We start from the raw sequence: 21287 nt of genomic DNA, 5'->3' as shown, positions 1-21287 counted from the left end.
AGCTCCGACCCCTGCTCCAGCCCGCAGTGTTGCCATGGAGATGGGGTGCAGCTGGGAGGCGGGGCTAGCCCGTGTGCGCAGGCGCAGGGCGGAGCAGACCCGTCGCCCGGAACTGCTGAGATTGAGCAGAGGGTGCAAGGCCAGACCCGGCCGCAGGCAGGCGAGCGTGACGCCCCTACCCGCGCCGCTCCGGGGGCCCACGGCGCCGCCCTCTCCAGCACCTGTCCCGGGCGCCGCGGTGTCACTCAGCCTCTGTCAGGAACAAAGGGCGGAGGGGCCGGGCCGGTGGCACCCCTGGGTTTGACTCGTAAACTTCCTGCGGATGCTAGGACCCCTGTGAGGAGGGGCCTCGGGAAAGGCTGACGCTGCGTCAGCCGCCCAGGGGCAGCTGGAGCCCGAGCCTTGCCACATTCACCTGAACCTGAACTCCAAGCCCCGTGGCGCTGTTCCAGAGTGGCATTTGCACAGGGGACCGCAGCCCACGTCCGCCTCGGGCTCCCTCCTGCTCCGCAATCAGTGCCAGCGGCGGCACCGTGGCCATGAACCTTTTGGGGGACTGGTGCAGGGGGCTGGCCGTGGACGTGCACAGGGCCCTGCTGGTCACCGGTATCCCGGAGGACCTGGAGCAGACAGCCATCGAAGCCGTCCTGAAGCCGGCCTTGCTGCCCCTGGGCAAGTTCAGGCTGCGGAACACGCGGGCCATGAGGGACGAGAAGGCCAAGGCCTCCCTGATGGAGTTTGTGAAGGGCATTAATCACGGTGCCATCCCCAAGGAGATCCCGGGCAAGGACGGCGTCTGGAGGGTTCTGTGCAAGGACAGCGCGGAGGGCGCCAGAGTCCTGAGGCAGATGAAACGCTTGCTGCTGGATAAAAGGCCCCCACGGGCTGCAGTGGCCAGGGCCCCCGGGGACACGCCCACTCCCCCCCCCCGCTTCGGAGACCCTGGCTCTGGGGTCGGAGCCGGGGGTCAGGGAGGCTGGCCCCCTCTTGGTGCAGCCAAAGATGCTAGGAGGGGCCGTCGGGGTCGCAGAAACAGAACCAGAGGCAGCAGGTTGACCAGAAGAGCAAGAAGTGGGGCGTGGAGGGCGGCCATCCACGTCGGGGAGCGGGAATCCCAAGACTCTTCCGACTAGAGCCTGGGTATCACGATCGAGGAGATGGCCAAGGAGGACTTGAGCGGGGATGGCGAACAGAGCGCGCTGTACGCCACCCTCCAGCCCGCCGCGAAGGAGGAGCTTGTTAGGAAGTGGGCCCTCCAGAGGGAAGGAGATGATGGAACGGTCCCGGCGAGTTCTTGGCCCTGGCAACGGTGACGGAAAAAGCAAAGAAGAGGAAGATGGAGAAAGATCCCCCTGGGGCTGAGTCGATCAGCCTGAACATCAAAGAAGACCGGAGCGAAATTCCAGACTTAGTGGCCCTACTCGCAGTGAGAGACGCGTCGGACGAGGAGACCATGGGCAGCGACGCCTCCCAAAGCGACTCTCAGGAAAACGGGGATCAAGAAAGAGAGGGGGTGGACATTCCTGAGTTTGTGGCCATTGTGGCTTGTACAGACCCCGCGAACCACTCCGCCCGCGACGAGATGTTTGAAAATCGCTTCTGTGATCTAGTTGCTGGGCTGGAGCGACAAGAAAGCTGCTCTGCCCGAGGTCTTGTCTACGATGGCCAAGGACACTTCCGGAACCCGAGTGAAGGTGGAGGAGGCAGGCTGCCAGGTGGACGCCGTGGTCCTGAGGAAGGCCAAAGACGGCGCTCACTTGCTGGGATGCATCTCCACCGTGGCTGAGCCTCAGACCACCTGCAAAGGGAAGAAGGCTCCTGGTGGCCCGATGGCGGGCTGGGGCGAGGACGAGGAAGATGAGGGCGGCCTCCTGGAGCTAGCGGTGCTCCTGGATGCCCAGGACGTGGCTGAGGTGACGGAGGAAGAAAAGGAAAAGGCCTGGCAGGGCGGGAGGTTCAGATGCGCCAAAGGCAACCTGGGGGAGGTCTTGGCGCTGCGGGCGGCCCGCGCGAACAGGGAATCGGAGGAGACGTCGGAGGACGTGGAGAGAGAGGAGTCGGAGCCCGAGGACCGCGCGTCCAGGAAGCCCCGGGCCAAGCGAGCCCGCCCGGCCTTTAGGGCCCTGGGTCGGGTGGGCTGGGCAGCGGCTCCCGCCCCGTCGGGGACCCGCAAAACTCGAGGGGGAGGCGGCGGCCCCGGCGGGCTGGGCATCCCTCCCGAGACGGAAGCCCAGGACGAGGCGGCGGGAAGCAAGAGCAGGAAGGGGCGCGCGGGAGCTGGGGCGCAGGCCAAGGGCGGCCAGCCCAGGGCTCGGCCGCCCGCCGGCTCCAAGTCCACGCGTGGGAAGAAGGCTGGTCGGGGCAAGAGGCTGCCCTCCATGTGCCGCTAAGGCCAAGGCGAGGCTGCAGCTGCCGGTGGGGCCCCAGCTCCGCCCCCCGGCCCTCCCGGCCGCGGAGGCGGCAACCACTGAACCGTGGGCTCTGAGCTCTAAAGTGCGCGCCCGCCCACCGCTCGCTCCCCTGTCCTTTCAGTCCCTCCTTTGCAGGTGGCGCGAGCGAGCCCCACGGAAGAAGGAAGAGTGTAACGGGCGCCCGCGGAGGCAGCAGCCCTAGGTGATGGGACGGGGTCTCAGGGCCCCCCCAGCGGGATTGCCTTTGGGTCTCCCGCGTTAGCCCAGGGGTGAGCGTGTCTGTGGACACCGGGCACCGGGGGAGGCCAGCAGTGCCAGTGAGTTCTTTCCGGCTGTTCGTAGAGCCCCATCCCTTCCAGACTCATGCTTCTGGCCAGCGTCTCTGTGCCCCTGTCCTCCACCCCAATCTGATGGGGGCCGGGCTCTGTGATGGAGGCTCAGCCACCCAGCCGCGCGGGGGTGTCAGGATGTAGCTGAGCCTTCAGTCAGGAAGGCTGAACCTCCCTGCTGGGGGAGGAGATGATTCCAGGAAGAGAAGCCTGAGAGGCAGAGGGGTTGCTCCTGGGGGAGGGGAAAAGAGGTGGGGGAGGGAAAGGGAGGGGCGGGGCTCTGGTGACCAGGACCAAGGAAGGAGGGGAAGGAAGAGAGAGACCCACACCTGCCCTGCCCATCTGAAGTGTAGCTGGTACAAATGCACCTGCTCCTCAAGGCCAAAGCCACCTGCTGGTGCCCAGAAACTGAATCTGGCACTCAGCCTGCACGGTGTTTTCAAAGAGTGGGAATTATTTGCGACATTTTCAGTTTGGGACAATTCATATACAGAGTGTTGGATTTTCTCTGCAGTACCAGGCAGTGCTCCTTCACGGGCCTGTGGCTCCCCCTGCACGTCCCACCAGCTGTCCCCCACCCCACCTCCCGTGGGCTGACTCCCCTCAGCGCTGGAGGGGAGGGGTACGGCCGGCGGATCCCCAAGGGAAGCGCTCTCAGGAGGCAGGAACAGCCCGAGCAAAAGCCCCGAGCCAGGGCTGTGGTGATTGGGGTTTATTCGTGTGTAACCCTTGACCGCTCAGGTGCCAGGATTCCCTGCTAAGCGTAGGGGAGACCGTGTCTCCAAAACAGGCCACCTGCCTTCACGGGGGTGGCTGTCTATTTGGATTCCACGTTACTGGAGTTTAGATTGTGAGCGTGCAGAGGTCCCTGGGGTCGGGGCGAGCAGACAGGTCGGGAGCGTGCCCCTCCCCTTCCTGGGACCTCTAGGAGGAAGCTGTCCCACCCCTCGGTCTGCTCAAACGGAGACAGGGGCCCCCTGAGACTCCCGGGGATGTGACCTGGTCCTAGAACGGCCTGGAGGAAGAAGCCAGGGCTCCAGAAACAGAAAACAACAACCCTTTCCCTCTATTCGGTTCCTCAAAGCCTGTTGCCCACGAGGCCCCGCCCCAAGCCAGGACGCTCCGCCCCGCTACAACTAGGCCTGAGGAGGTAGCGTCAACTCAGGCGAGTTGCCGTGGCCCATTTATCCACCAGGTGGCGCTCCAAGACCGATGCTTAAAATTGCGCCGTGGTGGCTCTCAGGGTGCGCCCACTGTCCCGACCAGGAGGCGCTCCGGGACAGATGGTTAAAATCAAAGGGACGACGGCCCTTCTGGAGCACTAAAGGTGCGGGGGCACTGGTCCACTGCCTTGAAACTTCAAAGCTCCGCCTGCTTTTTGAACTTTCGGCCAGGCTGCCGCAGTTCTCAAAATAAGGTCCTGAAACCAGCTGCATCCACGTCTCCTGGGAACTTCTTAGGAATGCATATTCTCGCCCCCCCTACCCCCACCAGCCCTACAGCCCTACCGAGTCAGGTCTAAGAAGCTCAGGCCAGGACTGCAGCCTCAGGAGGACCCAGGTGACCTTCAGAACTCCCTCCAAGAATTCCCTTGTCTCCTGCCTGTATCGAGGTTGGGGCAGGGTCATTTGCTGTTTTTCCCCCAGTGAGGTTGGGTGAGGGGACACAAAACAACACAGAGAAATGTCCCCCAGCTCCCACAGCATGTAGCAACCTGATGTCTCCCGATTATAAGGGCCAGTCACAGTATACTGCTCACTACCACACCACAACCCACCTTTTGCCCTGTTCCTATGGCAATGAAGTTTTTTCAGTGTGTCCAGGAGCCAAGCTGCCCCAGGAGATGTTTGTGGGCCTTGATCAAAACAGATTCCTGGGCCGCACAGCCTGCACCAGCAATTCACGGCAATTCACAAAGGGCTCCAGAACCCGCGTTTTGGCCACGTTTCCCAGATGATGATTCTGTACTTGGTAGCCAAGATGTGACGAAGCATGTAAACTGCAAGCCTCCAGAACCCGGGAGTGTGGGGATGGCAAGCAAAGTGACTTAAACACAGGTCACCATCATAGAGGGGGGGAGGGGAGGGGTCACAAGGGTATGACAAAATCACCCTGGGGCATTCTTCAGTTGCCGAATCCACAGCAGAGAAATAAGTTTGTAAACACTTTTATTTGCATGTTGACCTGCACCCTCTTTTTAAGTTCCAGAAGGCAGTTTAAGTGTGCAGGCGAAAGGGCAAAGAAAAAGAAGAGGAAGGAATTTCTCCCTCACCTCTCTCCCTTTTTCAAGCTGAGCACCTAGAATTGCATATGAAGAAGTTAAAATCATGGGTGATGCGAACCCGAACCCCCGTTGTATGGGTTTTTTTATTTACATTCCTTGGGTTACTAGGGAGTCTATATTTTAAAAATCAATGCATGGGGAATTCCCTGGTGGTCCAGTGGTTAGGATTTGGCTCTTTCACTGCCGGGCCCAGGTTCAATCCCTGGTCCAGGAATTAAGATCCCACAAGCCACGTGAAAAGCAATTAAATCAATGCACGAGAGACACAGTTTTAACAAGAAAAGAGAGGGGTGTTAGATGGAGATGTGTGGGGCACTGCCAGGCCCTTGCTGTACCTCCATTTTCAAGTGTGGAGATAGCATCTCTGTCCAAGTGTCGGAGTTAGGGACACACCCTCAGCGGCCCATGCTGTGGCAGGTGGCGAGGTCCTCCGTGCCCCCCTGCCCTCTCCTCACAGCTGGTCTTCCTGCTCTCCGTGCTCTGCCTCTGCTCTGGCCTCAGCCCTCAGGACCCTGAGGCTCCTAGCCCCGCCTGCCCTGGGGACTCTCTTGGGCAGGGTGGGCAACCGGGGAGTGTGCCAGAAGGCTCTCCGGCGCTTTCGAAACCATGAAAAGCGTCCAGGGGTCTGGAACCTCACTGTCTTGACCTGTTTCCGGGTCCTAGATCCTGGGGTGACCCCTAGGGCCCTCCCAGCAGCTGAGGATTCAACTCCCCGGACAGCTGGTGCCTCTGCCCTCTGATTATCTGCATCCTCTACCCTCTGGACAGCTGGGTCTTCCGCCCTCTGATTGTCCAGAGCCTCTGCCCCCTGGACAGCCATGGCCTCTGCCCTCTGATTATCCACAGCCTCTGCCCTCTGGACAGCTATGGCCCCTGCTCTTTGATTATCTACAGCCTCCACCCTCTGATTACCCACAGCCTCCACTCTCTGCTCATCTACAGCCTCTGCCCCCTGAGCTCTGGCTGCTGCTTCCTCTCTCCTGCGATGCCGGAATGAGGCCCAGTTGATCTTAGGCCTCCACCGTCTTGGGGGGCTCCCAGGCACCTGCCCATCTCCTGCATTTCCCACATTATCCCCCAGGCTGGCGCTGCGTGGCACTGATGCGCCATCCCTCTCCAACCTGGTAGAGGCCTGCCAGGCTTCGCCCACCCCTGGGCTGGACCTTGGTGCCCAGCCTTTCACCCTCTGCTTCAGCTTCCCCCAGGACACCTGGCTGACATACTCCCGCCACCTGTCCGCTTTGGACAGCTGGGGCACCGGGTTGTCCTCAAACATGGGCACTGGCAGGTTCACCCGGCGGCGGGCTGGCGGCATGCTGGGCTTCTTCTCCCCTCGCCGGAGGAAGCCCTCCACCAGTTCCTCATCATCCTCGCTCTCCAGGTCGCTCCCAAGGAATTTGCTGCCCAGGTAACTGACAGGCATTTTGCGCACCTTCCTGCCACGCCCCGTGCCTTTGTGGCCCTTGTCACCCTTGTCTCTGGAGGTCTCGAAGTCGCTGAACTCGCTGTCACTGGCGTTGCTGCTGTCGTAAGTGCCCACGACCAGCCGGGGAGGTGGGGTCACCATCTGCTGGACTCTCCTCATCCGGGGCCCCTTGGCTTTTTTGGGGGGTTGGGGTGGATGCGGGGTGCTCTTCTCAATGATGCGGGCCACATCCTCCAGGGTGCGGCCTTCCTCCTCCAGAAACTGGATCAGCCGCTCCCGAAATTCCGCCTCCTTGGTGGCGGGCTTGGAGATGACCCTCCAGACGCCTCCCGCCAGCCTGACTTCGCGGGGGATGAGCAAATAGTCCACGTCCTCCCCGATCTGCAGCATCCCCACTGTGGAGTCCTCCTCCCGCCGAAACACCTTGCCGATCTTCTTAAAGGTCCCCACAGGCTTCAAGGCTTCCACGAGGACGTCCAAATCCACATCTTTGCAGACGTCGGGGACGCTCCAGAGGATCAGGCAGTCGGGGGATGGGAGGAAGCCCCAGGGGAACCAGCCCCCCACATGGCTTTTCTCGAGGGTCTTTAAAATCTCCAGGGTGAAATCTGGGGTGGGGGCAATGAGCCCAAACTACTCGTAGCCCCGAGTCTTGGGGGTGAGGGTGGGGTCTCGGCAGCGCCGCCGGGAGAGTCTCACCTCCCAGTTTCTCTGCCTGCAACGAGTCTGGTCTTGATCAAGTCCCGCTCCCCTCAAGGACTGGTGGGAATCAATTTCCAGGATGCTTACGTAAGCCGGGATGAGGTCAGTCCTGAGGCTCCAAGCCCACCGCAAGCTGCAAACGGGTGTCCCGGCTGCAGCTGCGATACAGGGGCTGCCCGGTGGCTCTTCTGTGCCTGGAACTTGGGAGAGAACTTCGCAGACAAAGAAGGCTCAGCCGTGGCTATTCAATATGGCCGAGGCGCTTGGAGGCCGCAGCCCAGCTCCCCAGGAGGGTCTCCCGCCCCTAGGCAGGCTGCCACCCCGGTCCAGGCTGACCTTGACGCACCTCCCGCCTCCCAGCCCGAGCGCTCAATGCCGAGGAGCGCGCGCGCGCAGGAAGCTCCTCCTCGCCTTCCCCCAGGATGAGGCCCACCTACCCCCTTCTCATCTTACACTCCGGGACTCGGGAAGACTGACAAGGGGGCTGTCCACTCCCTTCGGGACGCCCTCGCTCCCCTCCCCCACAGGGGTGTGGCTGCGCCCCGGGCCTCTCAGGGGCCCTATCTTCCAAGCCGAACGCCCGCGCCAAAGCCCAAGCCCACGTCAGCACCTTTCCCCAGTTAAGGCAGCAGTTCCCAAACCTGCCATCCTAAACGTGCGGGTTCCAGCCAAGCCCTGAAGGTGGGCGTGCTAATGGGACAGTCCCTTTGAAAGCCATTGGCACTGTATATTACCGTTTTAAAATCGCGTGACTTGTGGTACCAGCCAGTTCCTACCTATATACCGAGATGTGTGGGTGGAGACCTTGGTACCAGGGTCTTTCTGCACCAACCGCAGTGGGGGGCTTGGCACACAGTAGGTTCCCAAGAAATATTTTTGAGTGAATGAATGTGTTACCGACCAGGGTCCTTGACCTCCTTAATCAATAGAAATTGATCAGAGGCCAGATAAATTCAGGCAAGGCTTTATTGTGGCCCCTGCGGCAGCAGGGTGGGAGCGAGAACAAACAACAGGTTCTCTTGCTGGCTCGCTCCCTGGGGCCGGGGGCGGGGGGTGGGGGGCGGAAGATCCTTATATGGGATGAGGGTAGGGGTGTGTCCAGGGGTCCGGCTGGAGCGGTGGCTTAGGTGGTTTGCCCACCCCTTAGGTGGTGGTGTGTGCAGGGGGCATGCACAGTGCCCTGCTTTTGCTCCCGACCTCCTGCTTTTGTTCTGGGCTCTTCAAAAGTGGCAGTTGGATTTTTTGGTATCTTTTGTCCAGCATTTGCCCTAACTGCGCATGCATGCAGTTATTTTTAGTCCCGTATAGTTTCCTTGTTTCTGTCGCTGGAGGAGACGTGTGTCCAGGTGCAAGCATGGCGGCACTGCAGCAAAGGGTCCCAGGTCCCAGCCTGTCTCAAATGAACCTAGCTGTTCATTAGTAGGAATTGACTAGACTGTACAGCTCTGTTCTTATAGTGATATACTAGGCAGCTATGAACAAAAAGAAGTGACTGAGAATAGTCACCTTTTATGGAGCACTTCCTATGTACTAGGCATCATTCTAAGTGCTCTCTACGAATTAACTCATGAAATTAACTCACCAAAACATTATGAGACAGGTAATATGATGATCATTCCCATTTTATAGCAGAGGAAATAAAATCACTTGCTCAAGGTCACATGGCCAGGAAGTATTGGAACCTGGATTTGAATCTGAAGCAGTCTGACGTGTGTGTGTGAGCGTGTGCACATGCGAAGGCCAAAGGGTCTCCTCCTCACTCCGCTCCAGCCACACCTGCCTCCTTACTGTTCATCCACCACACAGGCTTACTGCCACCGCAGGGCCTTTGCACTTGCTGTTCCCAACACCCAAAACGTTCTGCTCCCTCTTCCTCTTGGCAATCTCCTACAGCTCAAGCGTCATCATTTCAGAAAGGTCATACTGCCCGCGACCCCCCAACTACTAGTTGGCCTCTACCCTCTTCTGGGCCCTCCAGTCCAGGAATCCTTAACCCTTTCTGTGCCATAGACCCTTTTCAGGATAGTTTTTCAATGCATAGACTTGCATCCATGGGATTACAAAGAAGACCAATTAAAACGAACTAGAACTTTTAAAAGAAAAATCGCAACAACAAAACCTGTAAACTAATGACTTTAATATAAAGTATAAAAATGAACACGTGTAACTTTAACTCACCACGTGTGATTTTATTTCACTCTTGAAGGAACCAGGCACATGTTTAGGGAAAGAAGGAAGGGAGAGAGGGAAAGAAGGAAGGAAGAAAGATGCTCGAGGCGCGGGGGATGGTTAAGGTCTCGCTGAGACCTTTTCACAGTTATTGGCTCATCCGGGTTGTTTTTGCTTTTGCAGAGCCGGGTCGTTAGGCTTCGCTGGATTTTCTCCTCCTCCTTCTCACAAGCTCCATCCAAGCCGCCAGGGTCACCCCTTCACCGGGCCTCCCGCCACTGCGCCCCTTCCTCTTGCACAATTTCTCTCGCCGCCTCCCAGCGTTCTCCATGGCAACGAGGAAGACACACTCCTTCCCGATGGTCCGCTCTGAGAGTGTGGGCGGAGGCGGAGGGCGGAGCAGGGCAGCCCATCCTCTCAGCCTCTTATTACTTCCCTCGGCCTGATCCCACAAATCAGCTTCCCTGAGAAGCTGCTTTGTAGAGGTCCGAAACTAAAAATTTCTGCGACACCTCTGGTTGAGGAATGTTGTTGGCTTAAGAATCCAACTCTGATAAGTCAAGGCTTCCACGTGGGAATGGCCTCGCAGATGAGGCATCGGGTTTTGTAACTGGTAAAAATTGTGTTTGGGGGTGGGTGGGGGGGAGGATTATCCTAGAAATAAAACCCTCAAATGTTCAGCATTGCTACAAAAATTGCCAACCCCTGAGCAGTTCCGCTGTGGGTGATTTAGATTACCCAGCCCTCTGGCAGGCGAGATTCGCCAGCCGCCCCAGAAAAAAACGATAATTATAGCTCCCGCTTCTGTACTTGTTTAAAATAAATGAAAAATCCAAAAAGAATGGAGGAAGAAAACAAAACATGGCTCAACTCTCTCTACCCAGCTACACTTGGTTGCCACTTAAAAAAAATTAATAAAAGTGACACACACACTTAAGAAAATGCTGAAGTTACAGAAAGGCTAAAATGAAAACCAAGTCTCCCTCCCCCAGTCCCAAGCCTCCAGCCTCTCCCCCCAAAGTAACCACAGTTAAATGCCTCTGTACTTCTTTTTCTAAAAAAAGAAATGCTTGCATGGGTTATTTTAGAATTTAACCCATGAGGATTTTTAACATCATCCTGAATTATTTTCATCACATCATTTACCACTTCCTCGTATTTTCTTATTTATTTATTGTCTCACCCTATTAGAATACTAGCCCCCTGAGAGCAGGGGTATTTGTCTGGTTTGTTCGCTGCTGAATTTGCAGAATCTAGAACAGTGCTGATCGGAGCTCAAAATATTTGTTGAATGAATGAATGAGGGGATTGGCCTAGATCTAGTGCTATAAAACTTGCTTTTTTCACTTAATAGCATGTCTTGAAGTCTTTCCATGTCAGTACAGGCAGATCAATCTCAGTTTTCTTTTTTCTCAACAGCTTTCATCTTTGCATAAGCCCTCAAGCCTGGAATGTAATAATACTGATAATAATTCATTTTTCTTGAGCACCTATTTTACCCCCAACCCTGTGCATTTTCTCTTTTAATCCCACAACCCCTCCTAAACAAGTATTATTCCCATTTTTCAGATGAGAAAAACTGAGGCCAAAGGTAGCCACACAGCTAAGAAGTGGCAGAACTTTGAATCACTCAGGATTCTTAGATTCCAGCCTCCTACTTTTTTTTTTAAGTCTTTATTGAAATTGTTACAATATTACTTCTGTTTTATGTTTTGGTTCCTTGGTTGCAGGCATGTGGGATCTCAGCTCCCCCACCAGAGATCGAATCCACACCCCCTGCATTGGAAGGGGAAGGCTTAACCACTGGAACACCAAGGAAGTCCCACTCCATACTCTTTTTAAATAATGTGGGATCTTAGTTCCCTGACCAGGGGTCGAACCTGTGCCCCTTGCAGTGGAAGTGCAGAATCTTAACCACTGGACTGCCAGGGAAGTCCCTCCAGCCCCATACTCTTAAGCCTCCTTTATTTGCCCTGTTGCCTGTGGTGGTTGCGGGGAGGGAACAAGGTTGGCGGGCAATCCCCGAAGACTCCTCTCCCAGGTGACATTTGTAACTCTGGCACAGTCACCAGATTTGTCCTAAATGTCCCGAAATCAGATCCCTATCTAGAATGAACAGGATATAAATTATCCACACTTTTGAACCAGATATCACTGGGTTAAGTGACAGCACATAGTAGGTCCTCAACACACACAGCAGGAAGCAGCCTTGTGGCCCACACTCCAACCACATAATTGGGTCGCTCTCCCCTCCCACCCTCCCCAATCCCAAATCTGAAGGCTTTTGGTGAGTATGGAAGCAAAGCTGGCAGTTAAAGCAGCCATACATTTAAAGAATCATTCATTCATTCATTTATTCATGTGGCACATTTCTCTAAAGTAGTGATTCTCAAATCTGGTTGCACATTAGAATCACTGGGAAGAGTTTTAGAAATCCCAGTTTCCTGAGTCCAACCTACTGGATCAGAATGTCTTAGGGTGGGGGTGGGGTACTGCATTTAAAAATCTTCCCAAATGACACTGACAGAGGTGATGGCTGGTAAGGATGGACAGAAGTAGGTGAGGAACTGAATGTCCCTAGAGGAACTTGACCAACTGGAAGTACCACAATAGCAGCAAAGAGCCAGATCGGAAATTACGGTTTGTCCAATTTTAGCAACATAGAGGAGCCCTTTAAAGGGCGCGGGGGGCTCTCAGGTTGAATCATATCTACCCAAAGATTTCAGGTCCTCACCCCTGGAATTGGAAAATGGTGCTTTATCTGGAAAAAGCGTCTTTGCAGATGTAAGTAAAGATTTGAGATGAGATTGCCATGGATTATCTGGGTGGACCCAAAAACTGCCATCAGGAATGTCCTTATAAGAGAGAAGCAGAGGAAGCAGATGACAGAGACACAGAAAAGAGGTACAGAATCGGAGGAGGCCATGTGAAGATGGTGACAGAGACTGGAGTGATGGGGCCACAAGCCCAGGAACACCTGGAGTCATCAGAAGCCGGAAGAGGCAAGGAAGTCTTCTTCCCTAGAGCCTCTGGAGGGAGCTCAGCCTTGCCAACACCTTGATGTTGGACTTCTCTCTGGCAGGACTGAAGAAAACTCCAAATTAAAGCATTCGAGTTTTATTCCTTGACCTTGTCTCTCAAGAATAATTATTCCTGAAGTGAAAGAATTCTTGTGCAGTGTCCTGATCCCCAGGAGTCAGTTTTGGGTGATGGGAACCTTGGAAATGTTTTAAAATGCCCCCCTCCCCAGCCTGCAGAGCTTCTGTCTGCTGCCTGCCCCTCGTTGCCAGCCTCACACGAGGGCGATCCAATGGTTAGACCTCCCTTCTCTCAGGAGTCTATGAAACTTTTGGCATTCACATATCTCACACTGAACTTTCCTGTAAAATCGCCTCCCCCTTACTGAGCACTTGATCTTCAGACAGCATCTTTTTGAGTCTTCATGATCACCCTCAGCAATAGGTATGATTACTATCAACCCATTTCACAGATGATGAAATTAAGGCACGAAAATGAAGTACTTTACCCAGGCAGCCCACCTCCAGACCGCCCCACTCTTTATTTCATTAAGTCAGTTTTATTGAAAGTATACTTTATATCTTATACAACGTACCCTTTTTAAATGTCCATTGTGGTAAGTTTTAGAGTTACCATCACCACCATTAAGATATAGAACCCTTCCATCAGCCCCAAAACTCCCCTTGTACCGTTTATGGCAGTCACCTCTGCCTACCCCCAACCACTGGTCTGATTTCTGTCCTATAAGTGTTGCTTTTTTTAGAGTTTTATATCAAAAGAATCAAACAATGTGTCCTTTTTGTTTGGCTTCTTTCACTCAACATCATGATTTGGGGATTCATTTGTGTTGCTGTATCTATAGTTCATTCCTTTTAGTTGCTGTGTAATCATTTATTGAGTGAATACTCCACGGTTTATCCATTCACTTCTCAGTGGAGATCTGGGTTCTAGCAGCTTTATGATTAAAGCTCCTATGAATATTTCAGAGCCTGTGTTTTTCACTGCAAGCTGTATACTCTCTCTGTTGCAAAGAATCTGCAGCATGGGTAGCATTAGCCCCACTTTACAGATAAAGAAACTAAGGCCCAGAGAGGTGAAGTCGGCTCCCTGAAGACACACGGCTAAGCAGGTAGCAGAGTCAAGAATTGAACCCAGGCCTGTGTAGCTCCAAATCCTTTGACACTCCTTCCATTGTGTGCCCTGTTGATGCCAGGGAACAGTGAGTACTGTCTTCCGAAGGTCATGACCTTGGTGGATTCACCAGTCTGCCTTTTGGCATCCCATTCTGAAGCAGCCTTTTGTCAGCACACAGAGAACACATAGTCTGCTGTGGGAGCTGGGTACACTTTTATCAAGTTCAGGAATCTGAGCTCTAAAACCAGACTGATGTATTCTTTGTCAACGCAAAATGCAACTGTCACTGGATCCAGGATCCCAATGGCCAACACTTAACAGCTTCCCCCTCTCAGCCACTGTGCTAAGTCCTTTATATGTCTGAACAGATTTACTCCTCCCCCAAACCTGGTAAAATAGGTTACTACTAGCCCCATTTTACAGATAAGCAACCCAAGGCACAGGGGGATAAGAGGCTTGCCCAGGCTCATGCTCTGGGAAGTGGAGGAGCCCGGACTCATACCCAGGCCATCCGTCCAACACTCCATACACCGGACAGAGGCTTCTGCTGCCTTAACTGGCAGGTTGCCTAATGAGCAAGCTGATTAGAGGAATTTAGTTCCACTATGAACTTACAGAGATAGTTATCCGTGTTGTATGTTTATCACTGTATTAACCATGTCTTTTATTTTCTGTACTCTGACGCTTTGACATCCGGGGACTTGCTGACCCTTGAGGGACTGCCCTTCCCAGGGTTCGGCAATTCCTAGAGAAAGGGAACAATGCTTGTCCTTGAACGTGTTCTTCAAATGCAAACGAAGCAACCAATCCAGAGCCCATGCCCCCAACTACCTTCTTCATTAAGCCCTCACACTCTGGGCCACCATCCACCTGCCCTATTCACTCCAGGGCCAGGTCCCAGACACCTAGGGACAGCCCCTTTACCCCAGAGCCTGCTGAAATTATTCAGACTAGCCAATCCTGAGCCTGCCTTCCCTGCCTCACCCATTCCTTCCCTGAAGAAACCATAATAAAGTTCTTGTCCACGGTTCCCCCCTCCCTCTCCCTCTGCCTCCTGACCAATCCTGGAGCTTCCTCATGTGCCCCCCTCTGTGGTGTGACCTGTCCCCTTTTCTTGGGATCTGTGTTAGGGCACAGACTGTAGTCAGAAAGACCTGGGCTTCAATTTCTTTTGAGCTTTCCTGTGTGGCCTTAAGCAAGTCACTTAACCTTTTTGAGCATCGCTTTCTTCAGCCATAGAATGAGAAGATGATCATGATAAAATTATAGTTCATAATCACTTAGCTCCTCTTCTGAAATCCAAAAAGCTCTGAAAGCTTTGCACCAAAAAATTTATCCAAAAAATGAAAAAAAATTGGAAGCAAAATCTAGACTGACATGAGGTTATTTACAGTTTTAATTTATTTCACTTTATGTCAATATTTCTCTACTATTAGAATACTAATGGATATGATTATGGGAGCTGCCCAAATCCCCCTGGGGGTGAATTACACAATATAAGATATAGTCTCTGTATCGCTTTTCTAAAACCCAACACTCTAAATTCTGAACCATACCTGGCCTGAGGGTTTTGAATCAGGGGTTGTGGACCTATAGTCCCATACCTCAAGGGATGGGAAGATACAATGAATTAATGAATATGAAGGACTCTGCACAGTGCCTGGAACACAGGATAGCTGTTATTGTTTTTATTCCAGATAAATTGTTTCACTTTTCCCATCAGCCACTTGAGATAGAAGAAAGCTGTGTGTTTTGTGTTCTCTTGGCCCTGAGATCTCATAACACCCCTTTTAAAAACAATGCAGGGGCTTCCCTGGTGGTGCAGTGGTTGAGAGTCTGCCTGCTGATGCAGGGGGCACGGGTTCATGCCCCGGTCCGGGAAGATCCCACATGCCGTGGAGTGGCTGGGCCCGTGAGCCATGGCCGCTGAGCCTGCACATCCAGAGCCTGTGCTCCGCTACGGGAGAGGCCACAACAGTGAGAGGCCCGCGTACTGCAAAAAAAAAAACAAAAAAAACAATGCAGCCCTGGAAAACTTCAGGCAACCCACAGAAGTGATTTTCAGAACATTTTTTTTTTTAGCAACCAGATTGGGGTCTTTTTTTGGTTTTTTTGCGGTACGCAGGTCTCTCACTGTTGTGGCTTCTCGCGTTGCGTAGCACAAGATCTGGACGCGCAGGCTCAGCGGCCATGGCTCACGGGCCCAGCCGCTCCACGGCATGTGGGATCTTCCCGGACCAGGGGACGAACCCGTGTCCCCTGCATCGGCAGGCAGACTCTCAACCACTGCGCCACCAGGGAAGCCCTGCCTGAGGTTTTGTGTAACCTTTATTTAAGCTCAGATTCTCAGGAAACAGAAACAAAATAGTACAATATTCTGTCAGTGAGTATGCCCAGGTTGGAAATTTGCAAGGAATACAAAGATCAGTAGAGAGCTACAAACTTCTAGACCACGGATGCATTTGCAAGAAGTTCACGTACATGTGTGAGGATGGCAGGAAAAGCTTTATCCCAACCATTGCACAAGACAAATGCTGTCAAGGCTGATGGTAGAAAGCCAGCTTGGGGAATGGACAGAAATCAGAGTCTTCAAGATCTTAGGTCATGTCAAAGCAAGAAAACTCTAAAAATTCCTCTGTCTTGACACCTGCTGCAAATGCAAGGACCTAATGGGAGTTTCTAACTGCCTGAGGGTGGGAGGCTTGCCTGCATCCTGGCTGCCAAGGTGGGGTGCAGGGAAAGAACTTCCACCTTTTGGCCCTGCGAGCAGGGCAAAATGGGGTAGTCTTGCAGAAATAAGAAAGGGGTTTGGATGCTGGAATTCACAGACATGACTGATGCCCACCATCGTAATACACTGGGGAGTCTCCACCACTACAGTTTGGTAGGTAAGAATCTGAGCCTGTCTCTCTGTGTGTAAATTACATTTTTAAAAAGAAGTTCAGGGCTGCCCTGGTGGCACAGTGGTTAAGAATCTGCCTGCCAATGCAGGGGACACGGGTTCAAGCCCTGGTCCGGAAGATCCCACATGCCACGGAGCAGCTAAGCCCGTGTGCCACAACTATTGAGCCTGCGCTCTAGAGCCCACGAGCCACAACTACTTAGCCTGCGAGCCACGAATGCTGAGGCCCGTGCACCTGGAGCCCAGGCTCTGCAACGAGAAGCCACTGCAATGAGAAGCCCGCGCACCGCGACAAAGAGAAACCCCCGCTCGCCGCATCTAGAGAACGCCCATGCACAGCAACAAAGACCCAATGCAGCCATAAATAAAGAAATAAATAATTTTAAATAAATAAATAAATAAATAAGAAGTTCAACTCAAACCTTTGCAAATCCCTGAACTAATGGAAGTTTGCAAACTCACAGGTCAGACATCCTGAGCAGGTGTTCTGTCTACCCACAGACACTTGGATTTTACTTGGTTGTTTTTCTGTTGTGGTCTTTTCTCACCATTCTGGGGGACTCAGCTTATAGACTTGGGGACTATACGTTAGTGTTGTAAATGGATCATTGTTGAAGGTGACCTCTTAATTATTACCTCCTTTTGACCATTCCCTGGAAGTCTTGCCTTTTGTTCTTTAGAGAGTTGAGCACAAGTTAGAGCTTCTGAGATTTAATTTGGGGAGAACTCATACCCTCACCCCAGGCACCAATCAGAGCAGAAATGTCCCATGTCTGACCATTCCTGTAAGGGAGACCCAGCATGTAGAGAACAGTGACAGCTTTTTCTCAGAGTCACACACAGAGCAGTGAGGTCCTCAGACGTGGCAAGGAGACAGCTCACTTTCCCAGTCATGGTTTCTGCTTGCCTCGTGCAAAAGAGCAGCCCACGCCGGACAAGTTTATGCCACAGGCACATTCAAGATACATCCTTATAAAAGACAAAAACAGGTCTAAACTTTGCGATGACAGGATTTCCAGCAGAGCCCAAAGCTGGGGGGGTCTGGGCCTCATCCCCGCAATACACACCCAGCAAGAGGGTTTGTCCCCAACATCAGGCTGCCGGGCATGGCGAAGGGGATAGTGGCCTTTCTCCCGAGCGCAGAACAGATCTCCCTGACATGTTCTTCCTGCTTGGCTGTTCCTCAACTCTGGTAAGAGACCTTCTGCAAAACCTTGAAATTCCGAGCCCCATTTCTCCTCTTCCATTTCCCGCAAACACGTGTTTACGCAGTCGCCGCAAGCGGCCCGCGGTCTCCATGGCAACAGTCTGACTCGCTGCTCGGCTCCGACTGCGACTGCGCAGCTGGTCCCGCGGCGCCTCCGGGTTGTTAGACTTTGTATGCGGATCTTTGAAACTCTTCCTCATTCAGAAGCTACCCTCACCCACTCAAATAATACCCACACGCATACTCAGGTGCCACTCCCACACTCTTAAGTGTTGCGCACAGCTACTCAAATATTACCCGCTTGAGCTTATATACTCAGGTGATGTGATGCTACCCACATATCAAATGGCACCCACGCTCACGCATATGTATTGAAGTATCCAAAAAGCAACTGAGATGTTACCCGCACCTACTCAAATATTTAATATGAGTGCCGCGAGGGCAAGGTTTGGGTCCGTTTTGTGCTCTGCTGTATTCCCAGTGCCTGGAAGAGTCTGGTACACTGCCCAGGAAATATTTGTTGAATGAATGAATGATCCATACTCAACCAGATATTATCCACTCTGCTCAAATGGTATCTACTCGCACTCAGATGTACCCAAGTAACTCAGAAGCTACCCACTCACTACGAGTGCCGTGAAGGCAGAAAGTTGTGTTGGATTTGCTCCGTTCTGTATCCCCAGCTCCTAGAACAGTGTCTGGGACATAGTAGGTGTGCAATGCACATCTGTAGAATGAGTGGATGAGTGACTCACACTCAACTAAGTTTTAACCACACCCGCTCAGATGTCACCGCAAGTTAACTCAGATAAAAATGCCCACCTTCGCTCACACTAGTCAGATGTTACCCATTCTTACTGAAAAGTTACCCACTCCCTTGACTGGGTAACTCATCCTCACTCGCATTATCCACATTCGCTCTCATCCCCAAAACTTACTCAGAGGGCACCCAGCTTTCCAAGTCGCCACCCACACCCACTCAGCTGACGCCCACCCTCATTCAGCCGCACCCATGCCCACCTCAGGTCACCTCACAGCTTCCCGTCAGATGCACGGTGTCGTCGACGGTTTTTCTTGTGCTTCCGCTTGCCTTTCTTGCCATCTTCCGCCTTGCTCTCCTTCGTGGAGTCCAGAGGTGGCACCCCGTCCACCGCAGCAGTGGCCCCAGGCCTCAGTTTCTCCCCTGGCCCAGGCTCATAGCAGTTTCTGGCAGGAAGCTCTCTGGGGCCCGTCACTGTCGGGCACAGTCCCTGCCTTAGGACCCGGGCCACATCTTCCGCCGTCCTGCCCTGGCTCTGCAGGAAGAGGTTCAGTTTGGTCAGGAATTCAATATCCTGCTTCCGGGGCATGTAGACCACTCTCCACATGCCGCCCTTGCCCTTGATCTCCCTGGGGATCACGGCATAATTGATGTCCTCTGCCAGCCTCATGATGGCGGCCTTGGATCTCTCTTCTTCCACACAGGCCTTCCCAGCCACTTCGAACTTACCCAGAGGTTTTAGGGAGGCCTGTATGATCTCTTCGAATCCCTCATGGTTGCAGTTTTCCGGGATACCCAGGATCATCAGAGACTTGTAACTGTCCACCTCAAGAGCCTTGCACCCATGCTCCAACAATGCAATGTCCTTGACGCCAAAAAGCATCTTGCCCAGCTCTCGGAGGCAGCGGTGTGCCCGATGGTGCACACCTGAGCTGCCTCGGGCATCCAAAACGTTATCCAGGGTGCCACGACCCCTTCCCAAGGCAAAGAGAAAGGCCTCACGGGGCCTAGTTTGTCCACCTCAGCCAAAGATGCCCCAGGCCCTGCCCACAGGGCTGCACAGTGTCCAGCCTTCTGTAACCTTCCCCCCAGGGGGCTCTTGGGAATTCCTAGGGACTTACAGAGTGTGAAGCAGGGGTGGGTGTCTGCCGGCTAGCTCGTGGTTCCTGAGTCCTAGGCAAGGCCGCACCAGAGAGAGTATGAAGATGCTGGTCCCTCTCTCTGGTGGTGGTCCTCAACGGTCTCGCAGGCCCTGTCAGCCTCAGCAGATCTGGGACGGCTGATCGCCCTGGGGCTGCTGTCACCGGGGTGTCCTGCGAGGGTGCCTGGCTGGCAGGGTGGCTCATTCCTTGCCGCTGGCCCAGAGGCCACCCTCACTGCCCTGTGGCCTGGCTGAGACAAGGATGTGGCCGCTGCACTTGCTCCCACAATGACATCACCGCCTCCTTCCGCTCTGCAGCTCAGCGGTCTCCATGGCAACTGCTAGAGCATCGCCTCTGCCATTGGCCCAGCCCGGCCGCATTTAAATCAGAGTCTGAGGGGAGTCATTCAGGGGTGAGGGGTCAGCCATCCGCCTTCAGAAGTACCCTCTCTTCTCCCTTGAGAAAATGGCTGATTCTAGGGGTCGGGGGACAGGGAAGATACAAGATGAGCCTGGAACATTTTTGGGGCCAGAAAGTAAGGAAATGCTCAAAGAATGATGAGAACAGGTGGAAGGGCATAGAGCCAGCTTGAAGGGCTCCCACTGGCCAAATCTGGGACATTTTGAGCATCAACGTTAAAAATGAGCGCAACAGGGTCTTCCCTGGTGGCGCAGTGGTTGGGAGTCCGCCTGCCGATGCAGGGGACGCAGGTTCGTGCCCCGGTCCGGGAGGATCCCACATGCCGCGGAGCGGCTGGGCCCGTGAGCCATGGCCGCTGAGCCTGCGCGTCCGGAGCCTGTGCTCCGCAGCGGGAGAGGCCACAACAGTGAGAGGCCCGCGTACCACAAAAAAAAAATGAGCGCAACAGATCATAACCCCTTAAATAAAACAAGAATCCATGAATCTATGTGGATATAATTAAACGGATAAATGGAAAGTTTGCTGGAGCAATGTGGGCTATTATGTTGTCTCACATAAAACGTATGAATCAAAGGGAACAAAAGTATCTTTACCGTGGAATATCCTTGTTTGTAGGACACACCCACTACAATATTCAGGGATGACAGGGCACCAGATTTGCAATTTACTCTCAAAACCGTTGGTGGGGGGGAAGTTCTTTGTACCATACATGCAACTTTCCTGTAAGTTTGTGACTGTTTCAAATATATTTTTTAAAAGGAAAAAGAAATGTCCTGCACACGTGTTCACCTTCACAATGGCCATTTCTCCTCTTACCACCCCAGTAAGAAAAGCCATAAGTTTGTATCAGACTGACCCCCTCCAAACTCCCAGCTCCAGGGATGGGCACTGAAGGGTTTGAACTAATCAGCATAATCCCACCCCCTTGCCACAGTGATTGGTTCAGAAGTGGTCACCCAGGTAACCCAGGCCTAAGCCTATCAGTGCATTCTATCTCCCTGGTCATGGAGATGGATTAAGGGCTGGATACATGGACTTAGTCCAACTAGAAAGATGCTCAGGAGTTCTGTGACTAGTTGTGAGGAAGAATACCCTCTCTTTCCCCCTAGATGTGAAAGAATAAATATGGGAGCTGCAGGAAGCCATCTGGGAACCACAAGAGAAGGCATCTTGAGGATGAATTCTACATCCAGAGGAAGGCAGAGCTGAGAGAATCACAGAGACCTCTCAGGGCAACCCCCTTCATGCTGTGGCTCAGTGATGCAGGCTGCTTTTTTATTTCCAAGTCATCGTGTGCTCCCATGACTACCACAGCAAGGGAACAGAGAGCAGAGGGACTCATGCACCAGCATTTGAATACTTCCACCAGGAAGCTACATGTGA

The 21287-nt window shown here is 53.4% G+C and overlaps 3 protein-coding genes across 3 annotated transcripts; 1 reads left to right on the top strand and 2 right to left on the bottom strand.

Annotated features, from left to right (window-relative positions):
• Nucleotides 1-539: 539 nt before the first annotated feature.
• On the top strand, nt 540-2390 carry PNMA8B (PNMA family member 8B; the record flags this gene model as incomplete). Its single annotated transcript, XM_081215984.1, is given in 7 exon segments — nt 540-1072; nt 1074-1099; nt 1102-1130; nt 1134-1272; nt 1275-1585; nt 1587-1607; nt 1611-2390. Coding segments are annotated over 7 exon segments (1839 nt in total).
• A 2888-nt stretch (nt 2391-5278) lies between these two features.
• CCDC8 (coiled-coil domain containing 8) lies at nt 5279-6855 on the bottom strand. The gene has a single exon (XM_081215985.1). The coding sequence runs from the start codon at nt 6838-6840 to the stop codon at nt 5476-5478; it is 1365 nt and encodes a 454-aa protein (XP_081072111.1). The 5' UTR covers nt 6841-6855; the 3' UTR covers nt 5279-5475.
• An 11599-nt stretch (nt 6856-18454) lies between these two features.
• Nucleotides 18455-19225, bottom strand: PNMA8C (PNMA family member 8C; the record flags this gene model as incomplete). The annotated part of the gene is made up of 1 exon (XM_081215986.1): nt 18455-19225. One exon carries the CDS (start codon nt 19223-19225, stop codon nt 18614-18616), a length of 612 nt encoding a protein of 203 aa, XP_081072112.1. The 3' UTR covers nt 18455-18613.
• Between the last annotated feature and the right edge of the window lie 2062 nt (nt 19226-21287).

Source organism: Mesoplodon bidens, assembly GCF_964165515.1.
Source record: "Mesoplodon bidens genome assembly, chromosome: 18".
Taxonomy (NCBI): domain Eukaryota; kingdom Metazoa; phylum Chordata; class Mammalia; order Artiodactyla; family Ziphiidae; genus Mesoplodon; species Mesoplodon bidens.
This window is presented reverse-complemented; position numbering and strand designations above follow the sequence as displayed.